The sequence below is a fragment of the Leptopilina boulardi genome, unplaced genomic scaffold, assembly GCF_019393585.1.
Source record: "Leptopilina boulardi isolate dan_hultmark-lab unplaced genomic scaffold, ZJU_Lbou_2.1 LbouV2_112, whole genome shotgun sequence".
In the NCBI taxonomy this organism is placed as follows: domain Eukaryota; kingdom Metazoa; phylum Arthropoda; class Insecta; order Hymenoptera; family Figitidae; genus Leptopilina; species Leptopilina boulardi.
This window is the reverse complement of record NW_026137655.1, coordinates 1,975,850-1,997,237: the sequence shown is the minus strand read 5'-3', so window position 1 is coordinate 1,997,237 and position 21,388 is coordinate 1,975,850. Positions and strand designations below refer to the sequence as shown.

At 24.3% G+C, this 21,388-nt stretch overlaps 1 protein-coding gene across 7 annotated transcripts in view; it reads left to right on the top strand.

The window, feature by feature from the left end:
• LOC127278249 (CREB-regulated transcription coactivator 1-like) overlaps nt 1-20,471 on the top strand; it is a 35,069-nt gene extending 14,598 nt beyond the window's left edge. For 2 of the 7 annotated variants that reach the window (XM_051299864.1, XM_051299917.1), the window contains 10 exons: nt 3,600-3,858; nt 5,868-5,967; nt 6,114-6,267; nt 8,064-8,162; nt 11,337-11,492; nt 11,713-11,835; nt 11,932-12,081; nt 14,195-14,275; nt 14,352-14,517; nt 14,600-20,471. In XM_051299864.1, coding sequence (XP_051155821.1) covers nt 3,600-3,858; nt 5,868-5,967; nt 6,114-6,267; nt 8,064-8,162; nt 11,337-11,492; nt 11,713-11,835; nt 11,932-12,081; nt 14,195-14,275; nt 14,352-14,517; nt 14,600-14,847 — 1,536 coding nt within the window. In that variant the 3' untranslated portion in view covers nt 14,848-20,471. Of the gene's footprint in view, nt 1-3,599; nt 3,859-5,867; nt 5,968-6,113; nt 6,268-8,063; nt 8,163-10,344; nt 10,393-11,336; nt 11,493-11,712; nt 11,836-11,931; nt 12,082-14,194; nt 14,276-14,351; nt 14,518-14,599 lie in introns of all 7 variants that reach the window. The other 5 variants (XM_051299872.1, XM_051299881.1, XM_051299900.1 and 2 more) reach the window with 5 other exon arrangements.
• Nucleotides 20,472-21,388: the final 917 nt, after the last annotated feature.

The window sequence follows — 21,388 nt, the reverse complement described above, 5'->3', positions numbered from 1 at the left end:
AAAAAGTGGATTATATAATAATTTATCATTCATTTTCTTTGTACTTGTTTTTGTTATAATTTTTTTCTCTCATAGCCTTGATCATGGTTATAGACTCTTTTCCCGATTTTTTTTTCTCTCTGTGAATAAACTGTACAAGTATATGAGAGCTAATTATATCCACTAGCAATAACTATAAAACCATCTGGGATCAAGTCTCGAAAAATTTTTTAAGAAAAATTGAAATGAAAATGATTTTTTTTTTTTTTTGCTTATTTTCAATTTTTGAGAAAAATTTTTTATCTTATGAATTTAGTTTTATAGTTTTCAATTTTCGATGTGGGAAAATATTTTCAGGCATTTTTGCTAGTTTATAATTTAAAAAAAAAAAATTCTTAGAATGAAATCAAGTGAATATTTTTAATTGATAGATGGTAAGATTTCGTCATATCCCCCCTTGAATTAACATATTAGTTCCTCTGCGTTAATTTGAATATAATAGAGAGAAGAAAGACTTATTGGTTGAAGTTATAAAGGAATGTGATTTCCAACCGGAACTAGTAACCTTTCTTCACTTTAAAAAATTTTTTTTCTTGTATTTAAATATTTTATATAAATGTAAAAAAAAATATATATTTTTTTTAATATCTCTAGTTTACAATTATATAAAAATTCCAGTCGCCTTCAGATTATTAATGACTCATCTCCAAAATGATAGAGCCCGAGTCACAAAATTGATTACACTCTTGTCCAATATTAAATTTTTATTCTCTTTTTTTAAATATCAATTCGTTTTCTCAACTTTTATTATCAATTTAATGTGCTGGATATTATTTTCTACAAATCTTTTGTAAAAGAAACTTCATAAATTTTACATGATATAAATAAATAATAATCCGGCAATAATATAAATAATTTAATGGATTAATTATTTATTTGATAAGTTTTTATTAATATTGTTGTTATTATTACCATTATTATTTTTAAAAAAATACTTTATTTATTCGTTTCAAAATAGAAGTCGTGTAATTTGAAACAGGAAAGAAAAATTATATAGTCAGGAAGTTGAATTAAAATTTAAAAAATATTTCTCTATTCAAATAATTACGTATAGAATTAAATTAATAAAAAGAAAGGTTAAATTAATAGATTTAATAACATTAACAAAAGAATTGACAGCATTTGTGACAATATAAATAATAATTGAAATGTATAATTATTAAATAAAAGGTTTGTGTGTGGTATAACCAAGGTTATATTATTATATTTGATTTTAGATTCTGTTCACATTTTTAAATATTATCTGACATTAAAATAATTGATATCTTTTTAGAAAAAAGAAATTTCAATATTTTTAAAAAATTGGAATTTAATTTTTCATCTATAACATATAATTTAAAATTCAAATTTTGTTTGATTAATGACGGATCTTTGAATTAGATAAAAAAAAAAGAATTTATTCTGTTTATTATTAATTATAATATTTTACTAAATACACATTAATGCAATTATTATTATTAGAAAAAAATATTTGATAAAAACCTTGAAAAATGTCCCAAAAATTATTAACATATTTTTCTATTCAAATTTTTGTGTCAGTTTTTTAATAATGGAAAATTGTTTTAATTTTCAACAATTTAAATTAATATTTTTTATAATTAAAAACAAAAGAATTAATAATAAAAATATTTTTTTTATTAATTGTTTTTAATTAAATAAAAAAAAGAGTTTCTGAAAAATATATTTATGAATTTATAGGAACATTTCCATTAAGTTGAAGAAATTTAATTGGAAATATACCGACTTAATAATTATTTCTAACTAAGAAATAGCTACTTTAAAGTGAACTAACTTAATTGAAAGTGATTACATTAAATTAAGGTTCATTACTTTGATACTGACAACAAGTTCTCAATTATATTCATTTTCTCTCCAAAATGGTTATGTATATGATTTAGAAAATAATTTATTATACTTTTTATATAAATAATTTTTTTTTACATAATCTAAATAAATATTTAACCAGATTTATTAATATCGTGGAAACTTTTGTCATGATTACACACCCAGCAAAAAGGTTGAATATTGATTTTAAAAATGCTTTGGTGATATATTCCTATATAAAATAATTAATAAATGAAATATTTTCAAAAAATTATAAATGTTATGCTTTTTAAATTAATAATAATAATAATTTGTGAGTTAATAAATATTTCATATTTTCAATATATTGTATAATTAAAAAAAGTTTATTTGATTTTCATATTGCAATTTGAATGTCTGTATTTTGAAATTCAATTTATCAATGTTTCATTTTCGTGTCAATTTTATACGGTTTCCGATTTCAGTGAAAAACTTTTGCAAATGGAAAATGCGTTATGAAGAGTTTTTCTTTTTTTTCAAATATTGAAAAATATTGTATATAACAAATAAACTTCCACGAATAAAAATTTCGTTTACATAATCATTTTTGTGTTGCCGTGGTAGGAGTTTAGTTTTCTTTCTCTTTTTTTTGAATAGATCTCTCGATAATGCTTTTCTCTGCACTTTAAACACAAACACAATTGAAAAATTCAAATTTCGAAAATAATATTGATTTTCACACGTCGTAAAAAAGATTTTTTTTAAATAATTTAAATTCAAATAATATTCAAAATGGTAAGCATTTTAAATTATAATTATTTGATTTGTAATTTATTACAATTTTTTGAATGTAAATTGTGTCGTTTTTTTAATAAAATAATTTTTTATTCAATATTTAAGAGAAGGAAACTTTCTCTCTGAATGTTTTGGAATTCCCGCACTTTTTTTTTTTTTTTTTTTTTTTTTTTTTAATTCACATTAATGCAAAAATGCTAAATTGTTGGAAGAAGAGTCGAAACTTTGTTTGACGTTAAAATGCGGTGCGTATTATAATACTCACAAAACCGACTCTCTGCAGTGAATCAAGTTTTCCTTGAACCTTGCGCCTGGCGCGAGAACGTATTATAATTAATAATTCGTCGTCGTATATATTGAACGCATAAAGTCGTATAACAAACTTTCATTTACTTTATATCATTTTTAATCATTAAGACAGAAAAAAAAAATTCTTTCAAAAAAATTTATTAAAATTCCTCTCTTATATTTTTTTTGTTTTTATCAAAATTAGTTATTTTACAAAAATTTTTATTTATTTATTTATTATTTTTTTTCTCTAAGGATGCTGAAAATACAGAAACAGACTAATTAGATGATTTAGTTATTATTATGATATTTTTTTTATTAATAGTTCTAAACGGTCGTTAACATTTTAACCTTCGTTATTTATTAATTAATAAAATATTTCATTCATTTATTCATGTATAAAAAGTAATTCATGTGAAAATTTAAATTTTAAACTTAATAAAGCAGAAACATTTTTATTGATTTAATAATATGACAGTAAATTTTTCAATATATACAAATTTAGTTTTTCATGAGGCATGTAAAATTATTTTATAACAATAATAATTTATAAGGCATGAAAAATTATAATTATTAAATGTCAGTTATTAAGGCATGACGTAATATATATTTTATTAATAAAAAAAATAAAATTTTGTAAAAGAATGATATTAATTAATTTTGATTATTTTCAGACGGCCCTCAGTAATTTGGAGGAAATGCAACACAATTCAATGTCCTATCGAAATAATGAGAGAGGAAGAAGTATGGGAGTTGGTCCAGTGAGACCGCGACCGATGGAAAAAAGACATGATACATCACCTTACAATTATTTATCACCACCACCATCAGACACGTGGCGAAGAACTAATTCTGATTCTGCCCTTCATCAAAGTGCCAATGAGGCCTGCCATTCATCGTCATCTATGCATCATCGTCGAGGTAGCGATGCATGTCGGTTTCCAATTTTTTTTCTCTTAAATTTCTTTTTTTTTTTTGATAATTATTATATATACGCAGAGACATTTTTTATTCATATCAAATTCTATAATTTAAATTAAAAAATGAAAAATTTATTTGTCTCAGAGTTAAATTTTATTTGACATAAATAAAATTTGATTTGAAATTTAATTTTTATTTCAATTAAATAAAATTTATTATTGAAACAATTAATAATAATTATTCATAAATATATTTTTTCTCTGTGTGTATCTAATACACTTTTAGAAATCAAAAAAATTTTCAGAATCGAGAAAAAATATTTTGTATTTTGATAGAATTTTTGTTTTGCAGAACTGAAAAGAAATGGTCACTTTAATGGAAGTCTGAAATGAAATCCGAATTTTCATTTAAACTTGTCCTGTTGTGAAGACATTTATTTATATATAGAAAGTACGCAAATATAATAGAATGAACATGTTTAAAGAACACAACATGATTTAGTAAAATACTCTAAAAGCTACCGTGAAAGAATCATAAATTTCAAAACCCTTGGAGAGCCAAGGGATTTTACAGACATATTTTCTTCGACAAACCTTGTTTCATATGTATACATATAGAGAAACTCTCACGTTATATATGGAAATTCTTCGTCTTTCGGAGGAAAAAAAAAATCTGACCATTTCTCTTCTTAGATTTTATTACCAGTATTTCAAGTTAAAAAAAAAAGAAAATGACTTTTTCTTTAAATTGAATAACGAAAAGTTATTTGAATTTGGAAATTTAGTTTATTATTATTCACTTGATTTTGAAAATTGATTGATTTTTAATTTTCCATTTATTGATGAAATTGGAAGTTTAATTTTAAATTAAAAATTTATTTTTTTCTTTTTATAATATATGTAAAAATGTTTATGAGTAATTTGAAGTTCGCTAGAGAGAGAGAGAGAGAGAAAATCTTTAAGATGAACAATACGACATTCTATATGTCCTTCTTAGAAAATAGAATTGTTACACGAGAGTTGAAGGCAGGATATCTTGAATTTCTCGTCTTTAGAAACAAAGAGGAAATAGTGAACGAAGTTTAACGAACTTTTCAAATAGCTCATTGGCATGTATTGAGTCGTAAATAGTCAATTCACCTTTTAAACTTCGTCAATATATTTCTAATATATAGTTACAAATCATATACACATAATAGACAAGAGGAAAAATAAAAATGCTTTCCTCTCTTTTATCGTTAGTATAAAATTATATTTTATCAAAGAAACGAATTTTTTGATTTGCATTCGATAATTCAATTTGTATTTCCAATTTTTTAATAGTATTGAACAATTTTTATTTCTATTTTTAATAAAAATAGAAAATAAATTTTTTATAATAATGAAAAAAAGATAAATAATTGACGATTACCTAAAAAAATTTTTAATTCAATTTATTTTCAATTAATTTAATTCAGTTATTTTTAAAAATTGAATTTTTGATTTTCACGTTTTTTACACACTCCCCTTAATTAAATGAGAATAATTTTTCTCTCTATCAAATATGTAATAATTCGAGAATCCTTTTGGAAAATTTTTTTGTGTTTTTTTTTCTTTTATCTGAATCAGTCGTCATTTGCTTAATGAATTCATTAGCATTTTCATTAATATGACGACAATTACAACGATTGACCTAGGTCCAATTTATTTACAGAAATCAGGAAAAGTTACAATAAAAGAATAATAAAATTTAAAAACAATAAAGTAAAATAATTATATAGAAAAATTTGATTCTAGTATTAAAAATAAATTATATAAAATTATATAAGTGAAAATAAAAAAATAAAAATTATTTCTTTTTACTAAACCAGAAGTAGATTATAGTAATATTTCATAGTGTTGATTTTAATAGAAAGTAACTGGACTTTTCGTAATCGGAAATTGATTTTTAACACGTATATATATATATTTCAGGTTTTAAAGTTGTTTTATATATATAATAATCTGGAGAAAAAAAAATTAATTTCTCATTATTTATTGCAGATCAACATATGGGCGGAACTGGTAATGAAAACAGGGAACTTCACGGGTTCATTGAACGACCAAGATCTTCCTGTGAAATGCCCAGGGTGCCTGGTATCAAGTATGTATAGAAATTGAATTTTATAAGATCGAATTTTTTATAACAAATTCTTATGTTAATTGTAAATGAATTATTATTTAATTATATTATTAATTAAGTATAATATAAATGAATAGTGGAATAATTGTTATTCGAATGTTTTTTAGTATTTATCCGAGTGCACAACCACCGGGGCAGCAGATTCCTATAAGCAACAATACAGGATCATTGCCCGACCTGAGTAATGTACACTTTGCATCTCCTCTTCACACCCCTCTGGACCAGGAGGAACACTCGAGTGGCGGTTCGCCCTACAGCAATGTAAGTTTCACAATTAGCTTTCTGCTTTATTTTTTTATTCTTCACCTGCTCACTTTCTATGAGGCTCCCCATTTTTTTTTCTTTTTTTTAACTAGCTTTTTCTCTTCTAACCAAGATGTGAGGTTACATTTTACAATTTCTTCCTTTTTTTTACACGAATAATAATAATTTTTCTTTTATCGATGTTTCCAACTTATTTTTTGTAATTGACTTTTTTTTATTCATCAAAAATTGCAATCATAAATATTTAATTAATTGGAAATGTTTATTTTAAAATATTTTATTAATGTAAATAATTATACAATAATATTGTATAATTTATATATTTTTATATATGAAAAAGAAAATTTTTTTTTTATTATATTTCTGATTCTTGTATATAAGAGGAGTGAAGGCGAATAAAAATGATTCAATTTGCAAATGTCAAATATTGATTTAAAGCTTGTACGTTAAATAAAAAGAAATAGGAAGCTTGACTTTTCGAAGCCTTGAAATATTTAATTTCCGTCTTTGAGAACCATGAAACTTTGATAAAGAAATAAAAAAGAACTAATGATAAGCATTTTTGATAATCATGCAGATATTTTGATTGAACAAGTGTCTTTAAAAAAATAATATTGTTCCAATATATCCGACCTGGTATTCATATTTTTATAACATCGATAAAAAACGAAATACAGTTTTTTAGATTATGAATAATTCCTCTCGTATTGGAAACTCTAAAGAGAAACGATTCAGATGCAAATCACTGTGTTTCACTCTCCCGAGAGTTTTCTAAAGGCTATCCGGGATAAATCTTGATTTTCAAGACAGAGATTTAAAAAAAAAATTTATTTTAAAAATAAGAAATTACAAAAAATGTTGTTATTAAAGTACCCTATTTATTTTTCACTTAGAGATACAATTTTTTTAGAACGGGAAAAAAATTCTATTGTTTGATAAGATAAGGATATTTTTTTTTTATTTTCGGAAAGACAATGTTTCTCTATTCTTTTATAAAGGACCATTTTTTTTTTTTTAATTATGCAACGATTGCTATTTTTTTTTTATTTTCCTTTTGTCTTTTTTCTTATATAGCAGTATCGAAAGTTTTACAAGCTGTCTGGAAAAACTAAAGTCTCTTTAATACAAGAACTATTTGCAAATGTTATTCAAGCCATATTCGACCTACATCTTCTTGCGTGTTTTTATCTTCCTCTCTGATTCATTTTTTTTTTTTTTTATTATTTTTTTTTTCTTCCGGTTTTTTCTAATTTTAGACTCGGTACACTAGGTTCATGTCTGAAAATAGAAAACATACATTCACCAATTAATTTTTTTTTTTTATTTATTTAACTTCCCTCACACTATTGAATAATGCGTGATAAGTGGACTTACTTGAGAAAGTCGTGTCCACTTTCCAATATATTGGTTTTATTATTAAAAAATACATAAATAAAATAGAAAAAAAAATTCTATATCGAAGTCGACCTTTCTATTCTTGGATTATTTTTCTCGAAACTATTAGCACATTTTCCATTTTTTTTTCCTTTTACACTCGCGGAGAAATCGCTTAATTTTTTACACGGGATATTTTACAATGGATTTTTTATTTGCTTTTTTTTGTATTTTGTTGTTGTTTTAGTTGAAAAAAATTGAATTATCTGTAAAAATCACATCTTATTAAATTTTATGAAATGAAGTAATATAAAACATTTTATTAAAATTAAAAATGGATTTTTTTTTTGAGAAATGAATTTGAAGAAAAAAAAGTAAAATAAAGGAGCTGTTCTGAAATAGTGTATGCGATATTGCAGAGTCCTCAAACGAGCAGTCCTACAAATTTGTCGCCAACCAGCTTGACGCAAGCTGGGAGGCTGTCCTTTTCACAGGAACACAGCCCGCCAAGCATCCAAGTAAATATCCTTGCGATCCTCTTAAATAGTCTACCGCCATGTTGCTATCCGATACGAAATACAACCAACAACATTTTTCATATATTTTGCCTTTTCTCTAAAAAATTTTCTACAAAAAACTTTTGCCATTTTTTTGCGAAACTAAAATTTTACCTTCACTTTGAATTTTTTTTCTCACACAGAGAATTTATTAATTAATCAAATTAATTATTCATTTAAACTAATTAATTTTATCAATTATTTTACAAATAAAATTAATTAACAAGTGATTAATTAATTTTTAATTTATTATTTCAACTCTAATTTATTTTATAATTGAATTACAGGGAGTAATCTAAATTGTGTACTGATTCATTACATTCTCTCTTTCTTCGTTTGTATATTTTTAGATTGAAACAATTTTTTTTTTCTTTTTTTTTCTGAAAGGGCCACTCACGTTTCTTTCGTATCGGATCGCAGGGCGCGCTTGTAAAGCGAGGTAAATGAAAGGCGTTAAGAGAATACAAAGTCTCGTAGTTAAATCTTTTAACGAGATACTTGGCGAACTTGAAGGATTCATGGGAATTAAATTTGTCCTCAAAAATACTTTTTATTACTTTTTTTCCATACTTTTTTTAATACTAAAATAAGAAAATAAAATTTAGTGGATAAATAAATAATATTTTCATTAATAAATTATTGTTGCAAATATGTAAAACAAATAAAAAAATCAACAAGTAGAAAAAAAAATAAAAAATCTATACTTTTGGCTGAAAATATTAAATTTGTCAATTGTGTCGTTCAGAGAAATAACGAATTTCAAGTAAATGAAAATCAATAATTATTTTGAATAATAATTTTTTTTTTCAAAAAAATTTGCCTTGCTTTACGTTTGTGACGCCCAGTAGTTCGTTATAAAGTAGAACTACTGTGTAGCTGCATGAGACGGACTACTTTTACCTCTCTCAATTATTATTATTATTTTCAAAACTACTAATCTTAGCATTTCACTTTTTTTCCCCTTAATTTAATTTAATAAAAAAATTTTAATTAATTAAAATATCTTCTTGAGATATATTTTTTTAATTTTTTGAAAAAATATTTTCATTAAAATTTCAATTAATCTAGACGATTACGTTTATTATGTTACTTATGAATATTTTAATTACATTTCATTGAAAAGTGATTTTTTTTTTTTTTTTTGAAAGCTTTTACTCTTTATATATGATGATGAAAGGAAAAAAAATCACAGAGTTTCTAAACATTCATTACCATTTTTGCAAAACGATTCTATATTTGAACCGCATAATCATGCAAATATACTTTCCAGTCATATATTTTCAAAGTCACAACAGAGAAATTTTTTTAAAAATATTTTCCTTTTCTAAATCAAAATATTGTTTTTACTATTTTTACTGTTTTTATCGATTTTTCGAAATATTTTTTTTCACTTTCTTTTATTTTAGGGTGGGGGAATAATTTTTTATGCGAATATGCTAAAGAAAGTAGTTTTGAGGAATAAAAAAAATATTGAGAGATGAGGATAGCAAGAACGAATTGTTAATTCTGCTTGATAAATTTAATTGAAAAATGCTTGTGCAGTTCTAGACTGTCTGAGTGTTATATATATATATATATATGAGAATTAGGAAAAACCATCTTTTACTTTTATGTTACATGCTTCAGAGTAATTTTCTTTTTATATTAACGACAATTTTAGAGTTAATTGTAGATTTAAGTTCCCCTTAAGTTCCCCTACACCTAGTATTGTATTTAATATATAAATGAATAATAATTCCATTTTCGAATATCTATTTCAATCAAAAAATTTATTTTCTTTTATAAAATTAACAAAAAATAATAGAAATTTAAATATTATTTCTGAAAATGAAATTTTCCTTTGGTTAAAAATTTTCTCTTTATATCAATATGAGAAAAATAAATGTATTGTTTTAAATTATTAATAATTTTTTACCAGGGATGAAAAAAACAAAAATTGTTAAATATCAAATATCATATGAAAAATTCGAAAATGGAAAAAAAATATGTTGAGATGTATTTTTAATTGTTAGTCGCACACAATGTTTGTACCTTGTTATTTGCTTTTGATTTTTGTGCTTAAATGGCTGGTTTTTAATTTGGTTCATTTTTTATTTTTATTTTGCCTTCGTTGTAGCGGTTTTTTGTCTTTGTTATTTTGCAGAACCATTTATCAGTGCCTGTTAACTCTAGGTATCTTCCCACATTTAAGGTCAGTAGACACCAACATTTTTTTTCTTTAGTTTTTAATTTTTCAATATATAATTTTTCTCCGGATTTTCTGTTTTCCTTATTTTTTTTCCTTTTTTTTGTACACACAGCGCTTGTTATCACTGGCGATCGTTAGCGTTCCGGCAAAGCTTCTTTTATTGTTTTTGCTTGGACTGTGCAAATCACAAAGAAACAATTTTTTTTTCTATTCTCATAAAGCAAAACTTTATTCACTGTGTGTTGCACACTTCTTTATTAATTCACAATCTCGAATGAAAAGTCACTAATTTTAATCAATATTTATAATATAATTTAAGAAATAATTATTTTTATTTAATAATTATCATTGTCGAAAAAATTATTTCCTACGAAATTTTAGTCTTTAAATCAATATTGATCATTTATTTGATTAATAGTTAATTAATTGATCATTCATTTGATTGATTGATCATTTATTTAATAAATTCATTAATATTAGATTAATTTAGACAGTTTATTTGATTAATGATTAAAAAATTTTATAAACGGTTTGAATTTTTTTTTTAATTATTAATTAATTTGAATTATTGTTAATTGATGATTTATTAACATTATTAATTATTTGATTGATAATCAATGTTAATTTAACAACATTTTAGTCTTTCAATTTCTTATAATTACGATAGAAGAATAATTTTTCGCCTAATCGCGTGAGAGGTAGGAATTAATTGATAGTAAAGTTAGGAATTAATTGTAAGTAATATGAAAATTTTTATTGATAAATACAAGTGTCAACAGTGAATGAATTTTGCTGATGATGATTAATAAATATAGAAAATAGATGACGTGATACACATATTTAGGGTAGCTGATTAGACTTGAGTCGTTATCAATGAAAGAAAAATTAAAAAAAAAAAAAAAAAAAAAATAGGTCATTACTGCTCTCTAATTATTCTTGGTATGAAGCAGGGTGTGGCGCTGGAAAACAGCACAAGTACTTCACCGCAGGATCTTCAATCGTATTCCCAACAACCATCCCAACAACCTCAACAGACAAACCAGTGTCAAGGACATTACATTTATCAACAGTCACACAGTCCTATAGCTCAGCCTCAAAGTCCAGTGAGTAATGAAAAAAAATGCCTTTTTAATTATAAATATAGGATCAGAATCTAGAAATTTATTTATTGAAACACAAATATTTTCTAAAAACCATTAATTCAATTGGATTTAATTACAATAAGGCTGAATTTTAATTTAACAAAATTTTATAAACAAATTTTTATAATTTTATAATTATTTTTATTTTTTATTGGAATTAAAAAGAAAATTGGTGTTGCAGAAATCATCGCAGTCACCACAACAACCTCAGCAGGCCTCACCGCTCAATTCTTTGGGATCCTACAGGACACCCCAACCAGTTAATAGGCCATCACCTCAATCTTCGCCTAGTCTTACACTTCAAGTAAATATTTATTATATATCAATTTATAAAGATTTACGAGTCATTGAATAATTCCCCACATTTTTTTCAAATCAAATTCGATTTTCTTTTTTTTAGGGGAGTCCTTTGAGTTATAGCAATAATCCGTCAACGCCATCGAGTCCAATGGGAGGACATATGCAACATCCAAACTTAACATCGGATAGTCTAGATCAAAACAGCTACTATATTAATCAAGTTCACTCCGATTTTGAGCAATTCAGTATGGTTAGTATTTCAAAAAAAGAACAAAATTATTCTTATTTATCATATATTTTGTTAAATTTATTTACAATTTATTTATTTCTCTGTCAGTTAAATTCAAATCAATTTTTAATCGAATTTTTCCTTTATTTTCATGCAAATAAAGGGAATGGTGAGTGTTCTTTTTTTCGATTAATATAATTTTTAATTAATAATAATTTATCATAAAATATAATTTTCATAATTGCTAAATAATAATTAACATGTTTTATTATCATCATTAAATAATTATATAATAATTAATATTACTTATATTAGAGATTGAAAAGAATTTTATTTTCATTAATTAAAATAGAAAATGAATAATTTCTTTTCTTTCAAAAATAGATAAATTCATGAATTTTTGAAATAATCAAGAAGCCGATGAGATTGAATCACAACAGTATTCTTTTATTGAAAGCAGAACAAATCAATTTTCAGTAATGTTTCATTAAGTGAATGAAAGAGCAGGAATTTATTATTCTGGGCTAATGAATTATTTTTTGAATAATCGTGTCGAAGAATCGTCCGAATAATGAAAAAGTGACATAAGTAGCAAAAAAAAATGGAATATTTAATTTTTTAATTTTATCTCTAACGATCGTTTAAAAGGCAGCTTTTTGAAAATTTCTCGTAAAAATTCTTTTCTAATTTTGCTCTCAAAATGCTTCTATATCAAGTATTAAAGTCCAGAATTTCTCACATTTTTAAGAGTGGCAGTCAAATTGAAACTTGACTTCTCGCTCCCCTTTTTTTTCCTATGTGGTGAACTTTTAAGAATGCAAGAAGAGGGTAAAGCAGACTTTAAAAAATTCGGGCTCTACTTGTACGAGCGAATGTGAACAAAAAAAAAAGAAATTTGAAAGCTTCCTCTTCTCGCATGAAAATAATGAGGAACCACTTTGCAATTAGCGCCTGGAAAATGTTTCTCCACCAAAAAAAAAATTAAAGAAAGAAAAGCTGTCAAAATATTTTTCAATTTTTCACATTATAATCTTTAATATTATTCCACCTTGAATTAGTAATTCGTAAAAATTTATAAAAATGTTCCATTTATTGAATATTGTATAAATGAAAAATAATTAACTTTAATTATGAAAATTGAAAAAGTTATGATGATTAGTGAGGAAATAATTACATGTGTACAATATAGTAAAAACAAGGTCATTGATAAGTGAAATGAGAAAAGTGATCGATTCGTGGCTTTTTTTTTAAAATGAAAATATATTGCTATCATGAAAAAATAATATTCCTGAAATGAAATTTTTAAAAAAAGTGTTTTTAAAAAAAAATATTGCTCTTTATTTGTTGCCTGCTTCCGTTAGGATTGGGTGCAAATGATGCAACAGCTCGCGGATTCCGGTTATGCCTTGGCCACGCAGCTAGAGGTGATGAGATCTTCCCCTTCGTAAAACGACTTTGGCAATCTCTCGCCAATTCCATTACAGCCAATCGGATTTTTTTCCTCTGCTTTTTTTTTTATTTAGTTTCCTCAAATAAACGACGATCTCGGTTTTTGCGTTTTATAGCAAAAAAAAATATTTAATTTAAAAATTATATTTTTTTCGCGATATTTAAAATTTTATTCTTTATTTTGTAAATTCAGTTTTATTATTAAAAGAAAAATAATAAGTTATTAAATCAATTGAGTGATTGAAATTTATTTGAGAGATTCTAATTTTATTTCTTAGGTGCTTTCTTGTTCGCGTGTTTAATTGATTGATTCTTTCAAGAGGTTCTTCATTTCTCTCATCTGTTAATAGGTATTCTGCAATAGCTCGAATCATTAAAAAAGTTAATATTATTTTTTAAAATGAAAATTCATTTATAAGAAAATAAAATTTAACACAGATTGAAATTTTTTTTTATCAAATTCAAAAAGAAAGGCTAAAACTAACAATAACAAGAAAAGAAAATGCAGAAAATCATTTAATCGATGAGAAATTCGGATTTATTTTCAGTTATTATTAAAAGCGACCTATGGCCATATATTTAATTTAAAACTTTCTTTTGCGAAACATTTTCAGATTTTTCATCCATATATTTTTTTAAAATTCGGGAAAATAAAATAATAATTTTCTTTTTACGTTTCTCGTAGCTTGATACATCGCCGTCTGTGACATCAACGACAATGGGAACATACATTGGATCTCCAAATCACACTTCCAGTTACTCACAGGTATTTTTATTTTCTTGTTAAATTATCTTAAAATCTTGAGATTTTTAATTTATTTTATTTACTTTATTTTTTGTAGAATGATACTACCGATGTTTATCAAAACGTTAGTAGTGATCTTGGTAGTGGAGATGCTGCCTTCTTTAGTGCAACTTCACTTCAAATCGGTTATCGACCTAGAACGCCAACGACAACTCAACAATTGACGCCCCAAACGCCAAACACCCCAACAATCACGCTCACAGGTATTTAATTAATGAAAAAATAATTACAGATTTTAGAGAACAAAAAATTGTATAATTATATATTGTAAATGTAAATTTACAGATTGTTCGTTGGGTACAGGGGATTTGAGTAATTCCGATTTTACAAAGGACCTGGTGCCATCGTTAGTGGAATCATTTAGTCCTGATATATTTAGTACGGATGATTCTCTTCGACAGGATCCTCTTAATGCTCTCAGACAAGATCTCGATCCATTGGATATCGAAGATCTACAAAGGCTCGCTGACAATTCTGATATGGTTATATCAGATCCATGCGCTGAAGCTCATTTCAGGTTAGAGCACCGCTAAAGACCAGAAAGAGAGACAGAGTTTATTTATACTCCTAGTTATGCGAGATTTTAATTTAAAAAAAAAAAAAACCGCGTAATCGCATGACTATAAAAAAAATATTGTAGAATAAAATAAATTACCCCTTAGTGTTTCGATTTAATTGAAACACTAAGACAAAATAGGGATCTTTATCTTCTCCGAAAATATCTCTTTCCAATGATTATAAACTTTTTATCTCGAAAAAAATTTATTTAACAAACACACAAAGCACAAAACATTAATTTTTTTTTTTTGACTTATTTTTGTGACTAAGTTTTTAATTCACTTTCTATTTGAAAGAATTTTTATTTTAAACTTTATTAATTCAAAGTTTTTCAAGAAAAAAAAATGACTTCATAAAAAATAAATTATGGAATATTTTTATTATTATTTTAAAATATTTGACGATTTTTGAAATTCATTGGAAATTGTTATTGATTAAAGAGAAAAAAAAATCCCTCGTGATAAACTAATGATTGACGATTGAGTACTACAAATCTTTATTACATTTTTTTTTCATTTTATACTACTTTATAATATTGTAAACGTATATATGATCTCTAAAAAAGCACAAAAACAAAATGTTTACTGATTTATACATGCTTTTATTGTAAAACGCCGGTCATATAGTTATTTGATCTACCATTTTTAGGGTAAAATAAAATTAAGATATTTCATCTTTATAAAAGACGTGAGTCAATCTTTTTGTGCTCCTTTTTTTTACAATTTTAAAAGGAGTACACTATCGCATAAAGACATAATCTGAGGAATGAGGGAAATGCCTTTAGAAGGTTGAATTATTACAGAAAAGAAAGAAAAGAGAGAGAAAGAGTAAAAAAAAAATATATATATAAAAATATGCGTTATAAACGCTGAAAAAAAAGAATGTTAGAAATCCTTATTTTAGTTTATAAAATTTTTCTATCAAAGAATAAATTAATATGACGAAGAATTGTCTCACAAATCTTCGTAAGTTCTCGGGACCTAAGGAAAGAGAATTGCGTGTTTCAAGAGTAAAAAAAAAAAAATATAATTTTTTCTTTTACAATAAAGGATAAAATTTGTCAAAAATTCCAAAAAGTATTAAAAATAAATTGAATATATTACACAGTAATTTTTTCTATTTATAATAATTGAATATTCGAATATTTCGCAAAAAAAAATTTCCATGACCAAAACCGACAAAATGAAACCAATTTGGATAATTTTATATATAATTTCTTTTGTATAAATAAATGATCTAACGACTTTAAATCAATTATTCACTTTTTTTTCCAATAAGTCACGCAGTTCTCGAAACTTCTTTGATTTAAAATTTTATTATAGTCAAGTAGAATATTAATTCAGGAATCCAAAAAAAAAGAAAAACGGTTTCGAGGGAAACAAATCACAAAAGTCAATAGAGTTCCTGAGATTTTAGTGCGATTCTAGTGTAATAGCGATTTGTTATATTAAAAATAAATAAATATATATATATATAAATATTAACAAGAAAAACACCGATTTCTTCGTCTCTCATCATTGATAATAAATATTGTCAAAAATAGAAAATAATACAATTGAACAAAGCAGCTAGTTGCGCGCGTATACCCTCCACGATTGTCAATTGTTTTTTGAAAGTAATACGCTCTACTTTGTATAATGACTACCATTTAATAACATAATAATTGATCGTGGAATTTTTAGGATAATCGATGATAAATCTGTATGTGAAAAAGGATTTTAAAAAACAACGTTTACATCTATACGCACTATAATCGTAGCGCTATCTCTTAATCGCTAAAAAGTTTCTAATCGTAAATAGAAGTACTTTAAAAAAAATCGCAAAAAAAGAAAAGTCTCCTTTATGAAACTATACATATATATATATAGTGAAGTTTGAAACAATTTTTCATGCGTCGAGTGCACCTGCGACTCTCTCAAGTTTATAGGCTCATCGGTCTACATTTTTAAAAAAACATATTCAAATCGACTTTAATTTACAATTGCAAAATTTTTCCATTTAAAAAAAAATGCATTTTAATTAATTGAAATAAATATTTCAGATTCAAACTGTCGATTTTTTGCGGAAATGACAATAATTCCAATTTTTTTCTATTTTTTTTTTTATAAGAGAAAAAATAATTAGAAAATAAAATATTTCCCAAAAGTATATAAATGTTAAAATTTAAATAATAATTTATTTAATAATTTAATCCAATAGGGAAAATTAGAAATAAATATTGAATTTTTATAAAAATAGTTTAATGAAATTCAAATTTTTCCAAATCGACTGTTTTGAGATTGAAATATTTTTTTTTTTAATCGTAAATTATGTTTATCGAGCGATTTTCAAATGTAATACCCTCATAGGAATCTCTCGAGAATCAAGACTTGTACGATATAAGAATGAAATTCTAAATCATCGACCAGTGCAAATTTAATCTATCTTTATTATTATTATTATTATTATTATTATTATTATTTTTAATGATAAGGGAAAAATTAACAATACTTTTTTTTTTAAAGAAAAGAAACATTAATTTGTAAAGAAGATATCATTTAGACAGATAATGTTTATTAGTATAAAAATACAAAAAAGTATACTTTATAAAAAGTATATAAAATAATTTGTGTTGCGCATAATATATTGTTTATTAAACTGTTAAACTTTTACAAAGTCAAGATCCTTAAATACTATGGTATAAGGGAACTTTTTAAAATGGTCAAATAAGTACCAAAAAAAAAAAAATGGTTGAAATAAGACCAAAATGGAAATACCTAGCGTGCCATAATGTTATAGAATATTTAAAAAAAAAACGATGTAGATGAAACGTAACGAGAGAAAAATTAATGTTTTTTCCAATAGGGGACGAACTGACTGACGATCGCTAATAATTATTCGACTCTTGACTTTTTTTTAGAAAAAAAAGAGCCGATGCATTTTTTTGTTTTTTTTTCTTTTACCAAAAAAAAAAAAACAAACATACAAAAAGCATGTAAAAAGGTGCCAAAGCGCATAGCTGTCTATTGTAGATTTATTAAAACGTGCTATCGATCCGTATAGTCGTGCAATAATTAAATATTATATAAAAATATATTATATAAATATATGTGTCGGTTGAGGCCATTTGTATGGCATACTTCGATATATTATGATCAAAGTTGGAATGTCAATTTAAATGTAGTAACTGACTGAGTCGCAGTGCCCACAGATTTAAGAGAGAAAGATAATGAATGAATTTCATTATGACCTACATATTATATATATATAAAAAAAAGACAATTTGATTGTAAAGAAAAACGTCAGTTTTTTTTATTGTAGTACTTAAATAATATTTAGCGATACGACTTTTATGAAATGTTGACTCGATTAGAGGGGATGTTAAATGCAGGAACTCACAGTTCTGGTGTCTAAGAATAGTAATTCTCTTTTTTTGACGACAAAAAAATTAAAATTTTTTAGAAGTAAAAAGAAAAATTATATTTTAAAATATGTAAGAAGTGTTACAAATTTTTTAAAAAATTATATTTTATTTAGATCTTTAAGTTTTCTCTCTTTTTTTTGTCTTTTCAAATTTTGTTTATAGTTTTTATTTTTAGGCTTTCAAAACTTAAAATTTTATTTACATCTGTAAGAAATTGTTTTTTTTTTTAATTTGGTAGTTTTAGTTAATTGTTAATTTGTGTAATAATGTTTTTTTTATTATTATTATTTTAAACGAGTGTTGAATTTCTATATAAGAAGAATGTTAAATTTTATTTTACAAACTTGCCTTACCGATTGCTTTGCATAATAATAAAAAAAAATGTGCAATAACAATTTTAAAGATTCTTAGATGATTTTAATAGAATTAATAAATGTTATGTTTTTTTCAAATTGATGACACCGAAGCTGCAAGTTGCTGAAAAGTATGAGATTACAGTTGTTAGCTTCTTAGAATTGTTGTGTAACTCTCAAATTAATTAACTAATTGCTTGATTAAAAAAATGAGGCGTGTGTGTGGATTGAAAGTTTGAAATGAACAAGTGTGAGGCAAATCCGTGAATTTTAAAAATAATGAAATTCTTTATTTTTCTCAGCTTTCACATATCCGAGAGTCTTGTGACAAAAGATTCAATGTATAATGAAATTATTAAATTTCACATTTATTATAAATATTTTAATTTTTCAAAATTTAACACTAATTTCTAAGAATGTTATTTTAATTTTTTTAAAATCTTATTTTAATCTTTTAAATGTAATTTTTATAATATTTCAAATTATAATTTTAATTCTTATGAACATAATTTTAATTTTGTTTTCAAAATAAATCTTTAAGTTTCTTTCAAATTTTTACGAATTTTTTCTTCTCTACATCACAAGTCACAAGACTCAATCATTTTAACATCAATATTTAAAAAAAAGCAAAAAAAATCTATTAGTGCCAGAAAGTGGATTAAAAAAAATTTGCGATAAATTTCCAGTTTCTAATAATGAAAATTATGAATTTCTTTATCATTAAAAATAAATTATGGGAAATGGTACTTAATATTGACTATAATATAATTATTTGTTGATAAAATATAATTATAACAAAACATTTGTACATTGGCACCAGGACTGAAATCGTAATTTCTGTTTATATTATTATATTGTATAATCAGTTTTGTATGTTATTGAAAAAGCAAAACAAAAATTATTATTATAATAATAAAAACTAAATAAAAGACGTTGGACGACTATAAAGTTTGATAAAAAAAAAACTATTCTTTATTAATTCCTGACTTTTTGTTCGCTTGTGCGAATTTAAAAAAATGAATCAGTCGTTAAAAAATCTTCATTAACGAATAGAAATGTAATTTTGTGAGAATGAATCATAATATTATTATATATTAAGCTAATTAATAATGTACGTCTCGAAAATAGATCCTGTTTCATTTTTGAAGAAAAAAAAAGAAAGATAAGAGGGCAAAGAGAAAAGTTAAAAAAAATTGTAATATTTGTAAATAGCCAATGTTATTTGTGGTAAATTACTATATACATATTATAAAAAAAGAATAATTAATTACTCTGTATTTGCCAATATGTTGTTGTACCATATTATTGTGAACACCATTTCTCAGACATCGATTTTTTAAATAAAAAAAAAAAATTAAAGAATTTTGTAATAAGCTGATTCGAATCCACGAGCTGTATAGAAATAATCTTGTACACTGGTTTTAAAAAAACGGGGTTAAAATTAATAATTAAAATCGTAGTAAAAAATTTCGAGTTAATTTTCAAATTTAAATTTAAAAATTGGATAATAATTTTAAATTTCGTAGAATTTAACTCCGTATTTTTTTCAACAGTAGTATTTTACATAGAATGATTTATTTCTTATGTGGTAGAAAGATTATAATTAGATTATTTGAATTTTCTATATCGCGCCTAAAAAGTACTACTAGAGTCATTTGAATTTGGAATAATAAACCGTTAAATGTGATCCAACGAATTGCGCATCAGCGTCACACTGTGCTTATTGCAAATGGAGCCTCAAAACCTTTATCTTCAGTGTTTTAAAAAGCTTGAAATCGTTGATATTTTAAAATTAAAATAATATTACAAGTTGATTTACAGTGTTGAGAGAAAATAAAGAAAATATAGTGCTATAGAGAAAAATAGATAAAGAATGTCTGGTGCCAGAGAAAGTCGCATGTGAAGGTGAGAGGAGCACATTTCTTCTCATAATTAATACAAATTTGTTATAAAAATAACTCATTAAGAGATTTATTATTATTGTCAAAGTAATTACTATCAAATTTTGTACAATTATTTCGCAATGAGATTTCATATTAGTGAAAATAATCGTGAAAATATTCGTGAAAATTACAAGTGAATCGTACCTAACCTAAAAAAAAAAAATTTCCACAATGGCAAAACGAAGTAAATATTTCGAGACGCTCTAATAATTATATATAAATAAACAATAAAATCATTTCTTTGATACAATAATTTTGAAATTATAATAATTTTTATTCAAATGAAATTTGTGAATTTTATCGAAAATAGATCATAAATAAAAATAATAATAATAATACGTCGTAGATAAAATCATTAGTGTTTCATTAGAGATCTACTATATATAAAAAAAAATCCGTCATTTTCGTGATATTTACTAAATAAATTTATCACCATACATGATAAATTAGATATATATACTTTAATAAATAAATATATCTCATTTGCGTTACACATGTGAGAGTTTATGTATTTCGTGTTTATACAAAAGAAAAATCAATTTCTCATTTTGGCCTTTTTGGAATTCTCCTTCTTAGATATTTAGAGGTTTATCAATGTACATAATTGTTAATATTTATATACGATTATTAAATATATATTAACTTGTGTATGTATTTTATAAAGAAGAATGTACGAAGACGAGACGGAGAGAAAACTTTTAGAATAATGTATAAACGCACAATGCATAATTGTCTTCTTCAAGTTTTATCATATCTTTATTAAACTTGGACGTCTCCAGTAAATTTGTGTCTACCTGTGAGTATTACCTATACACCT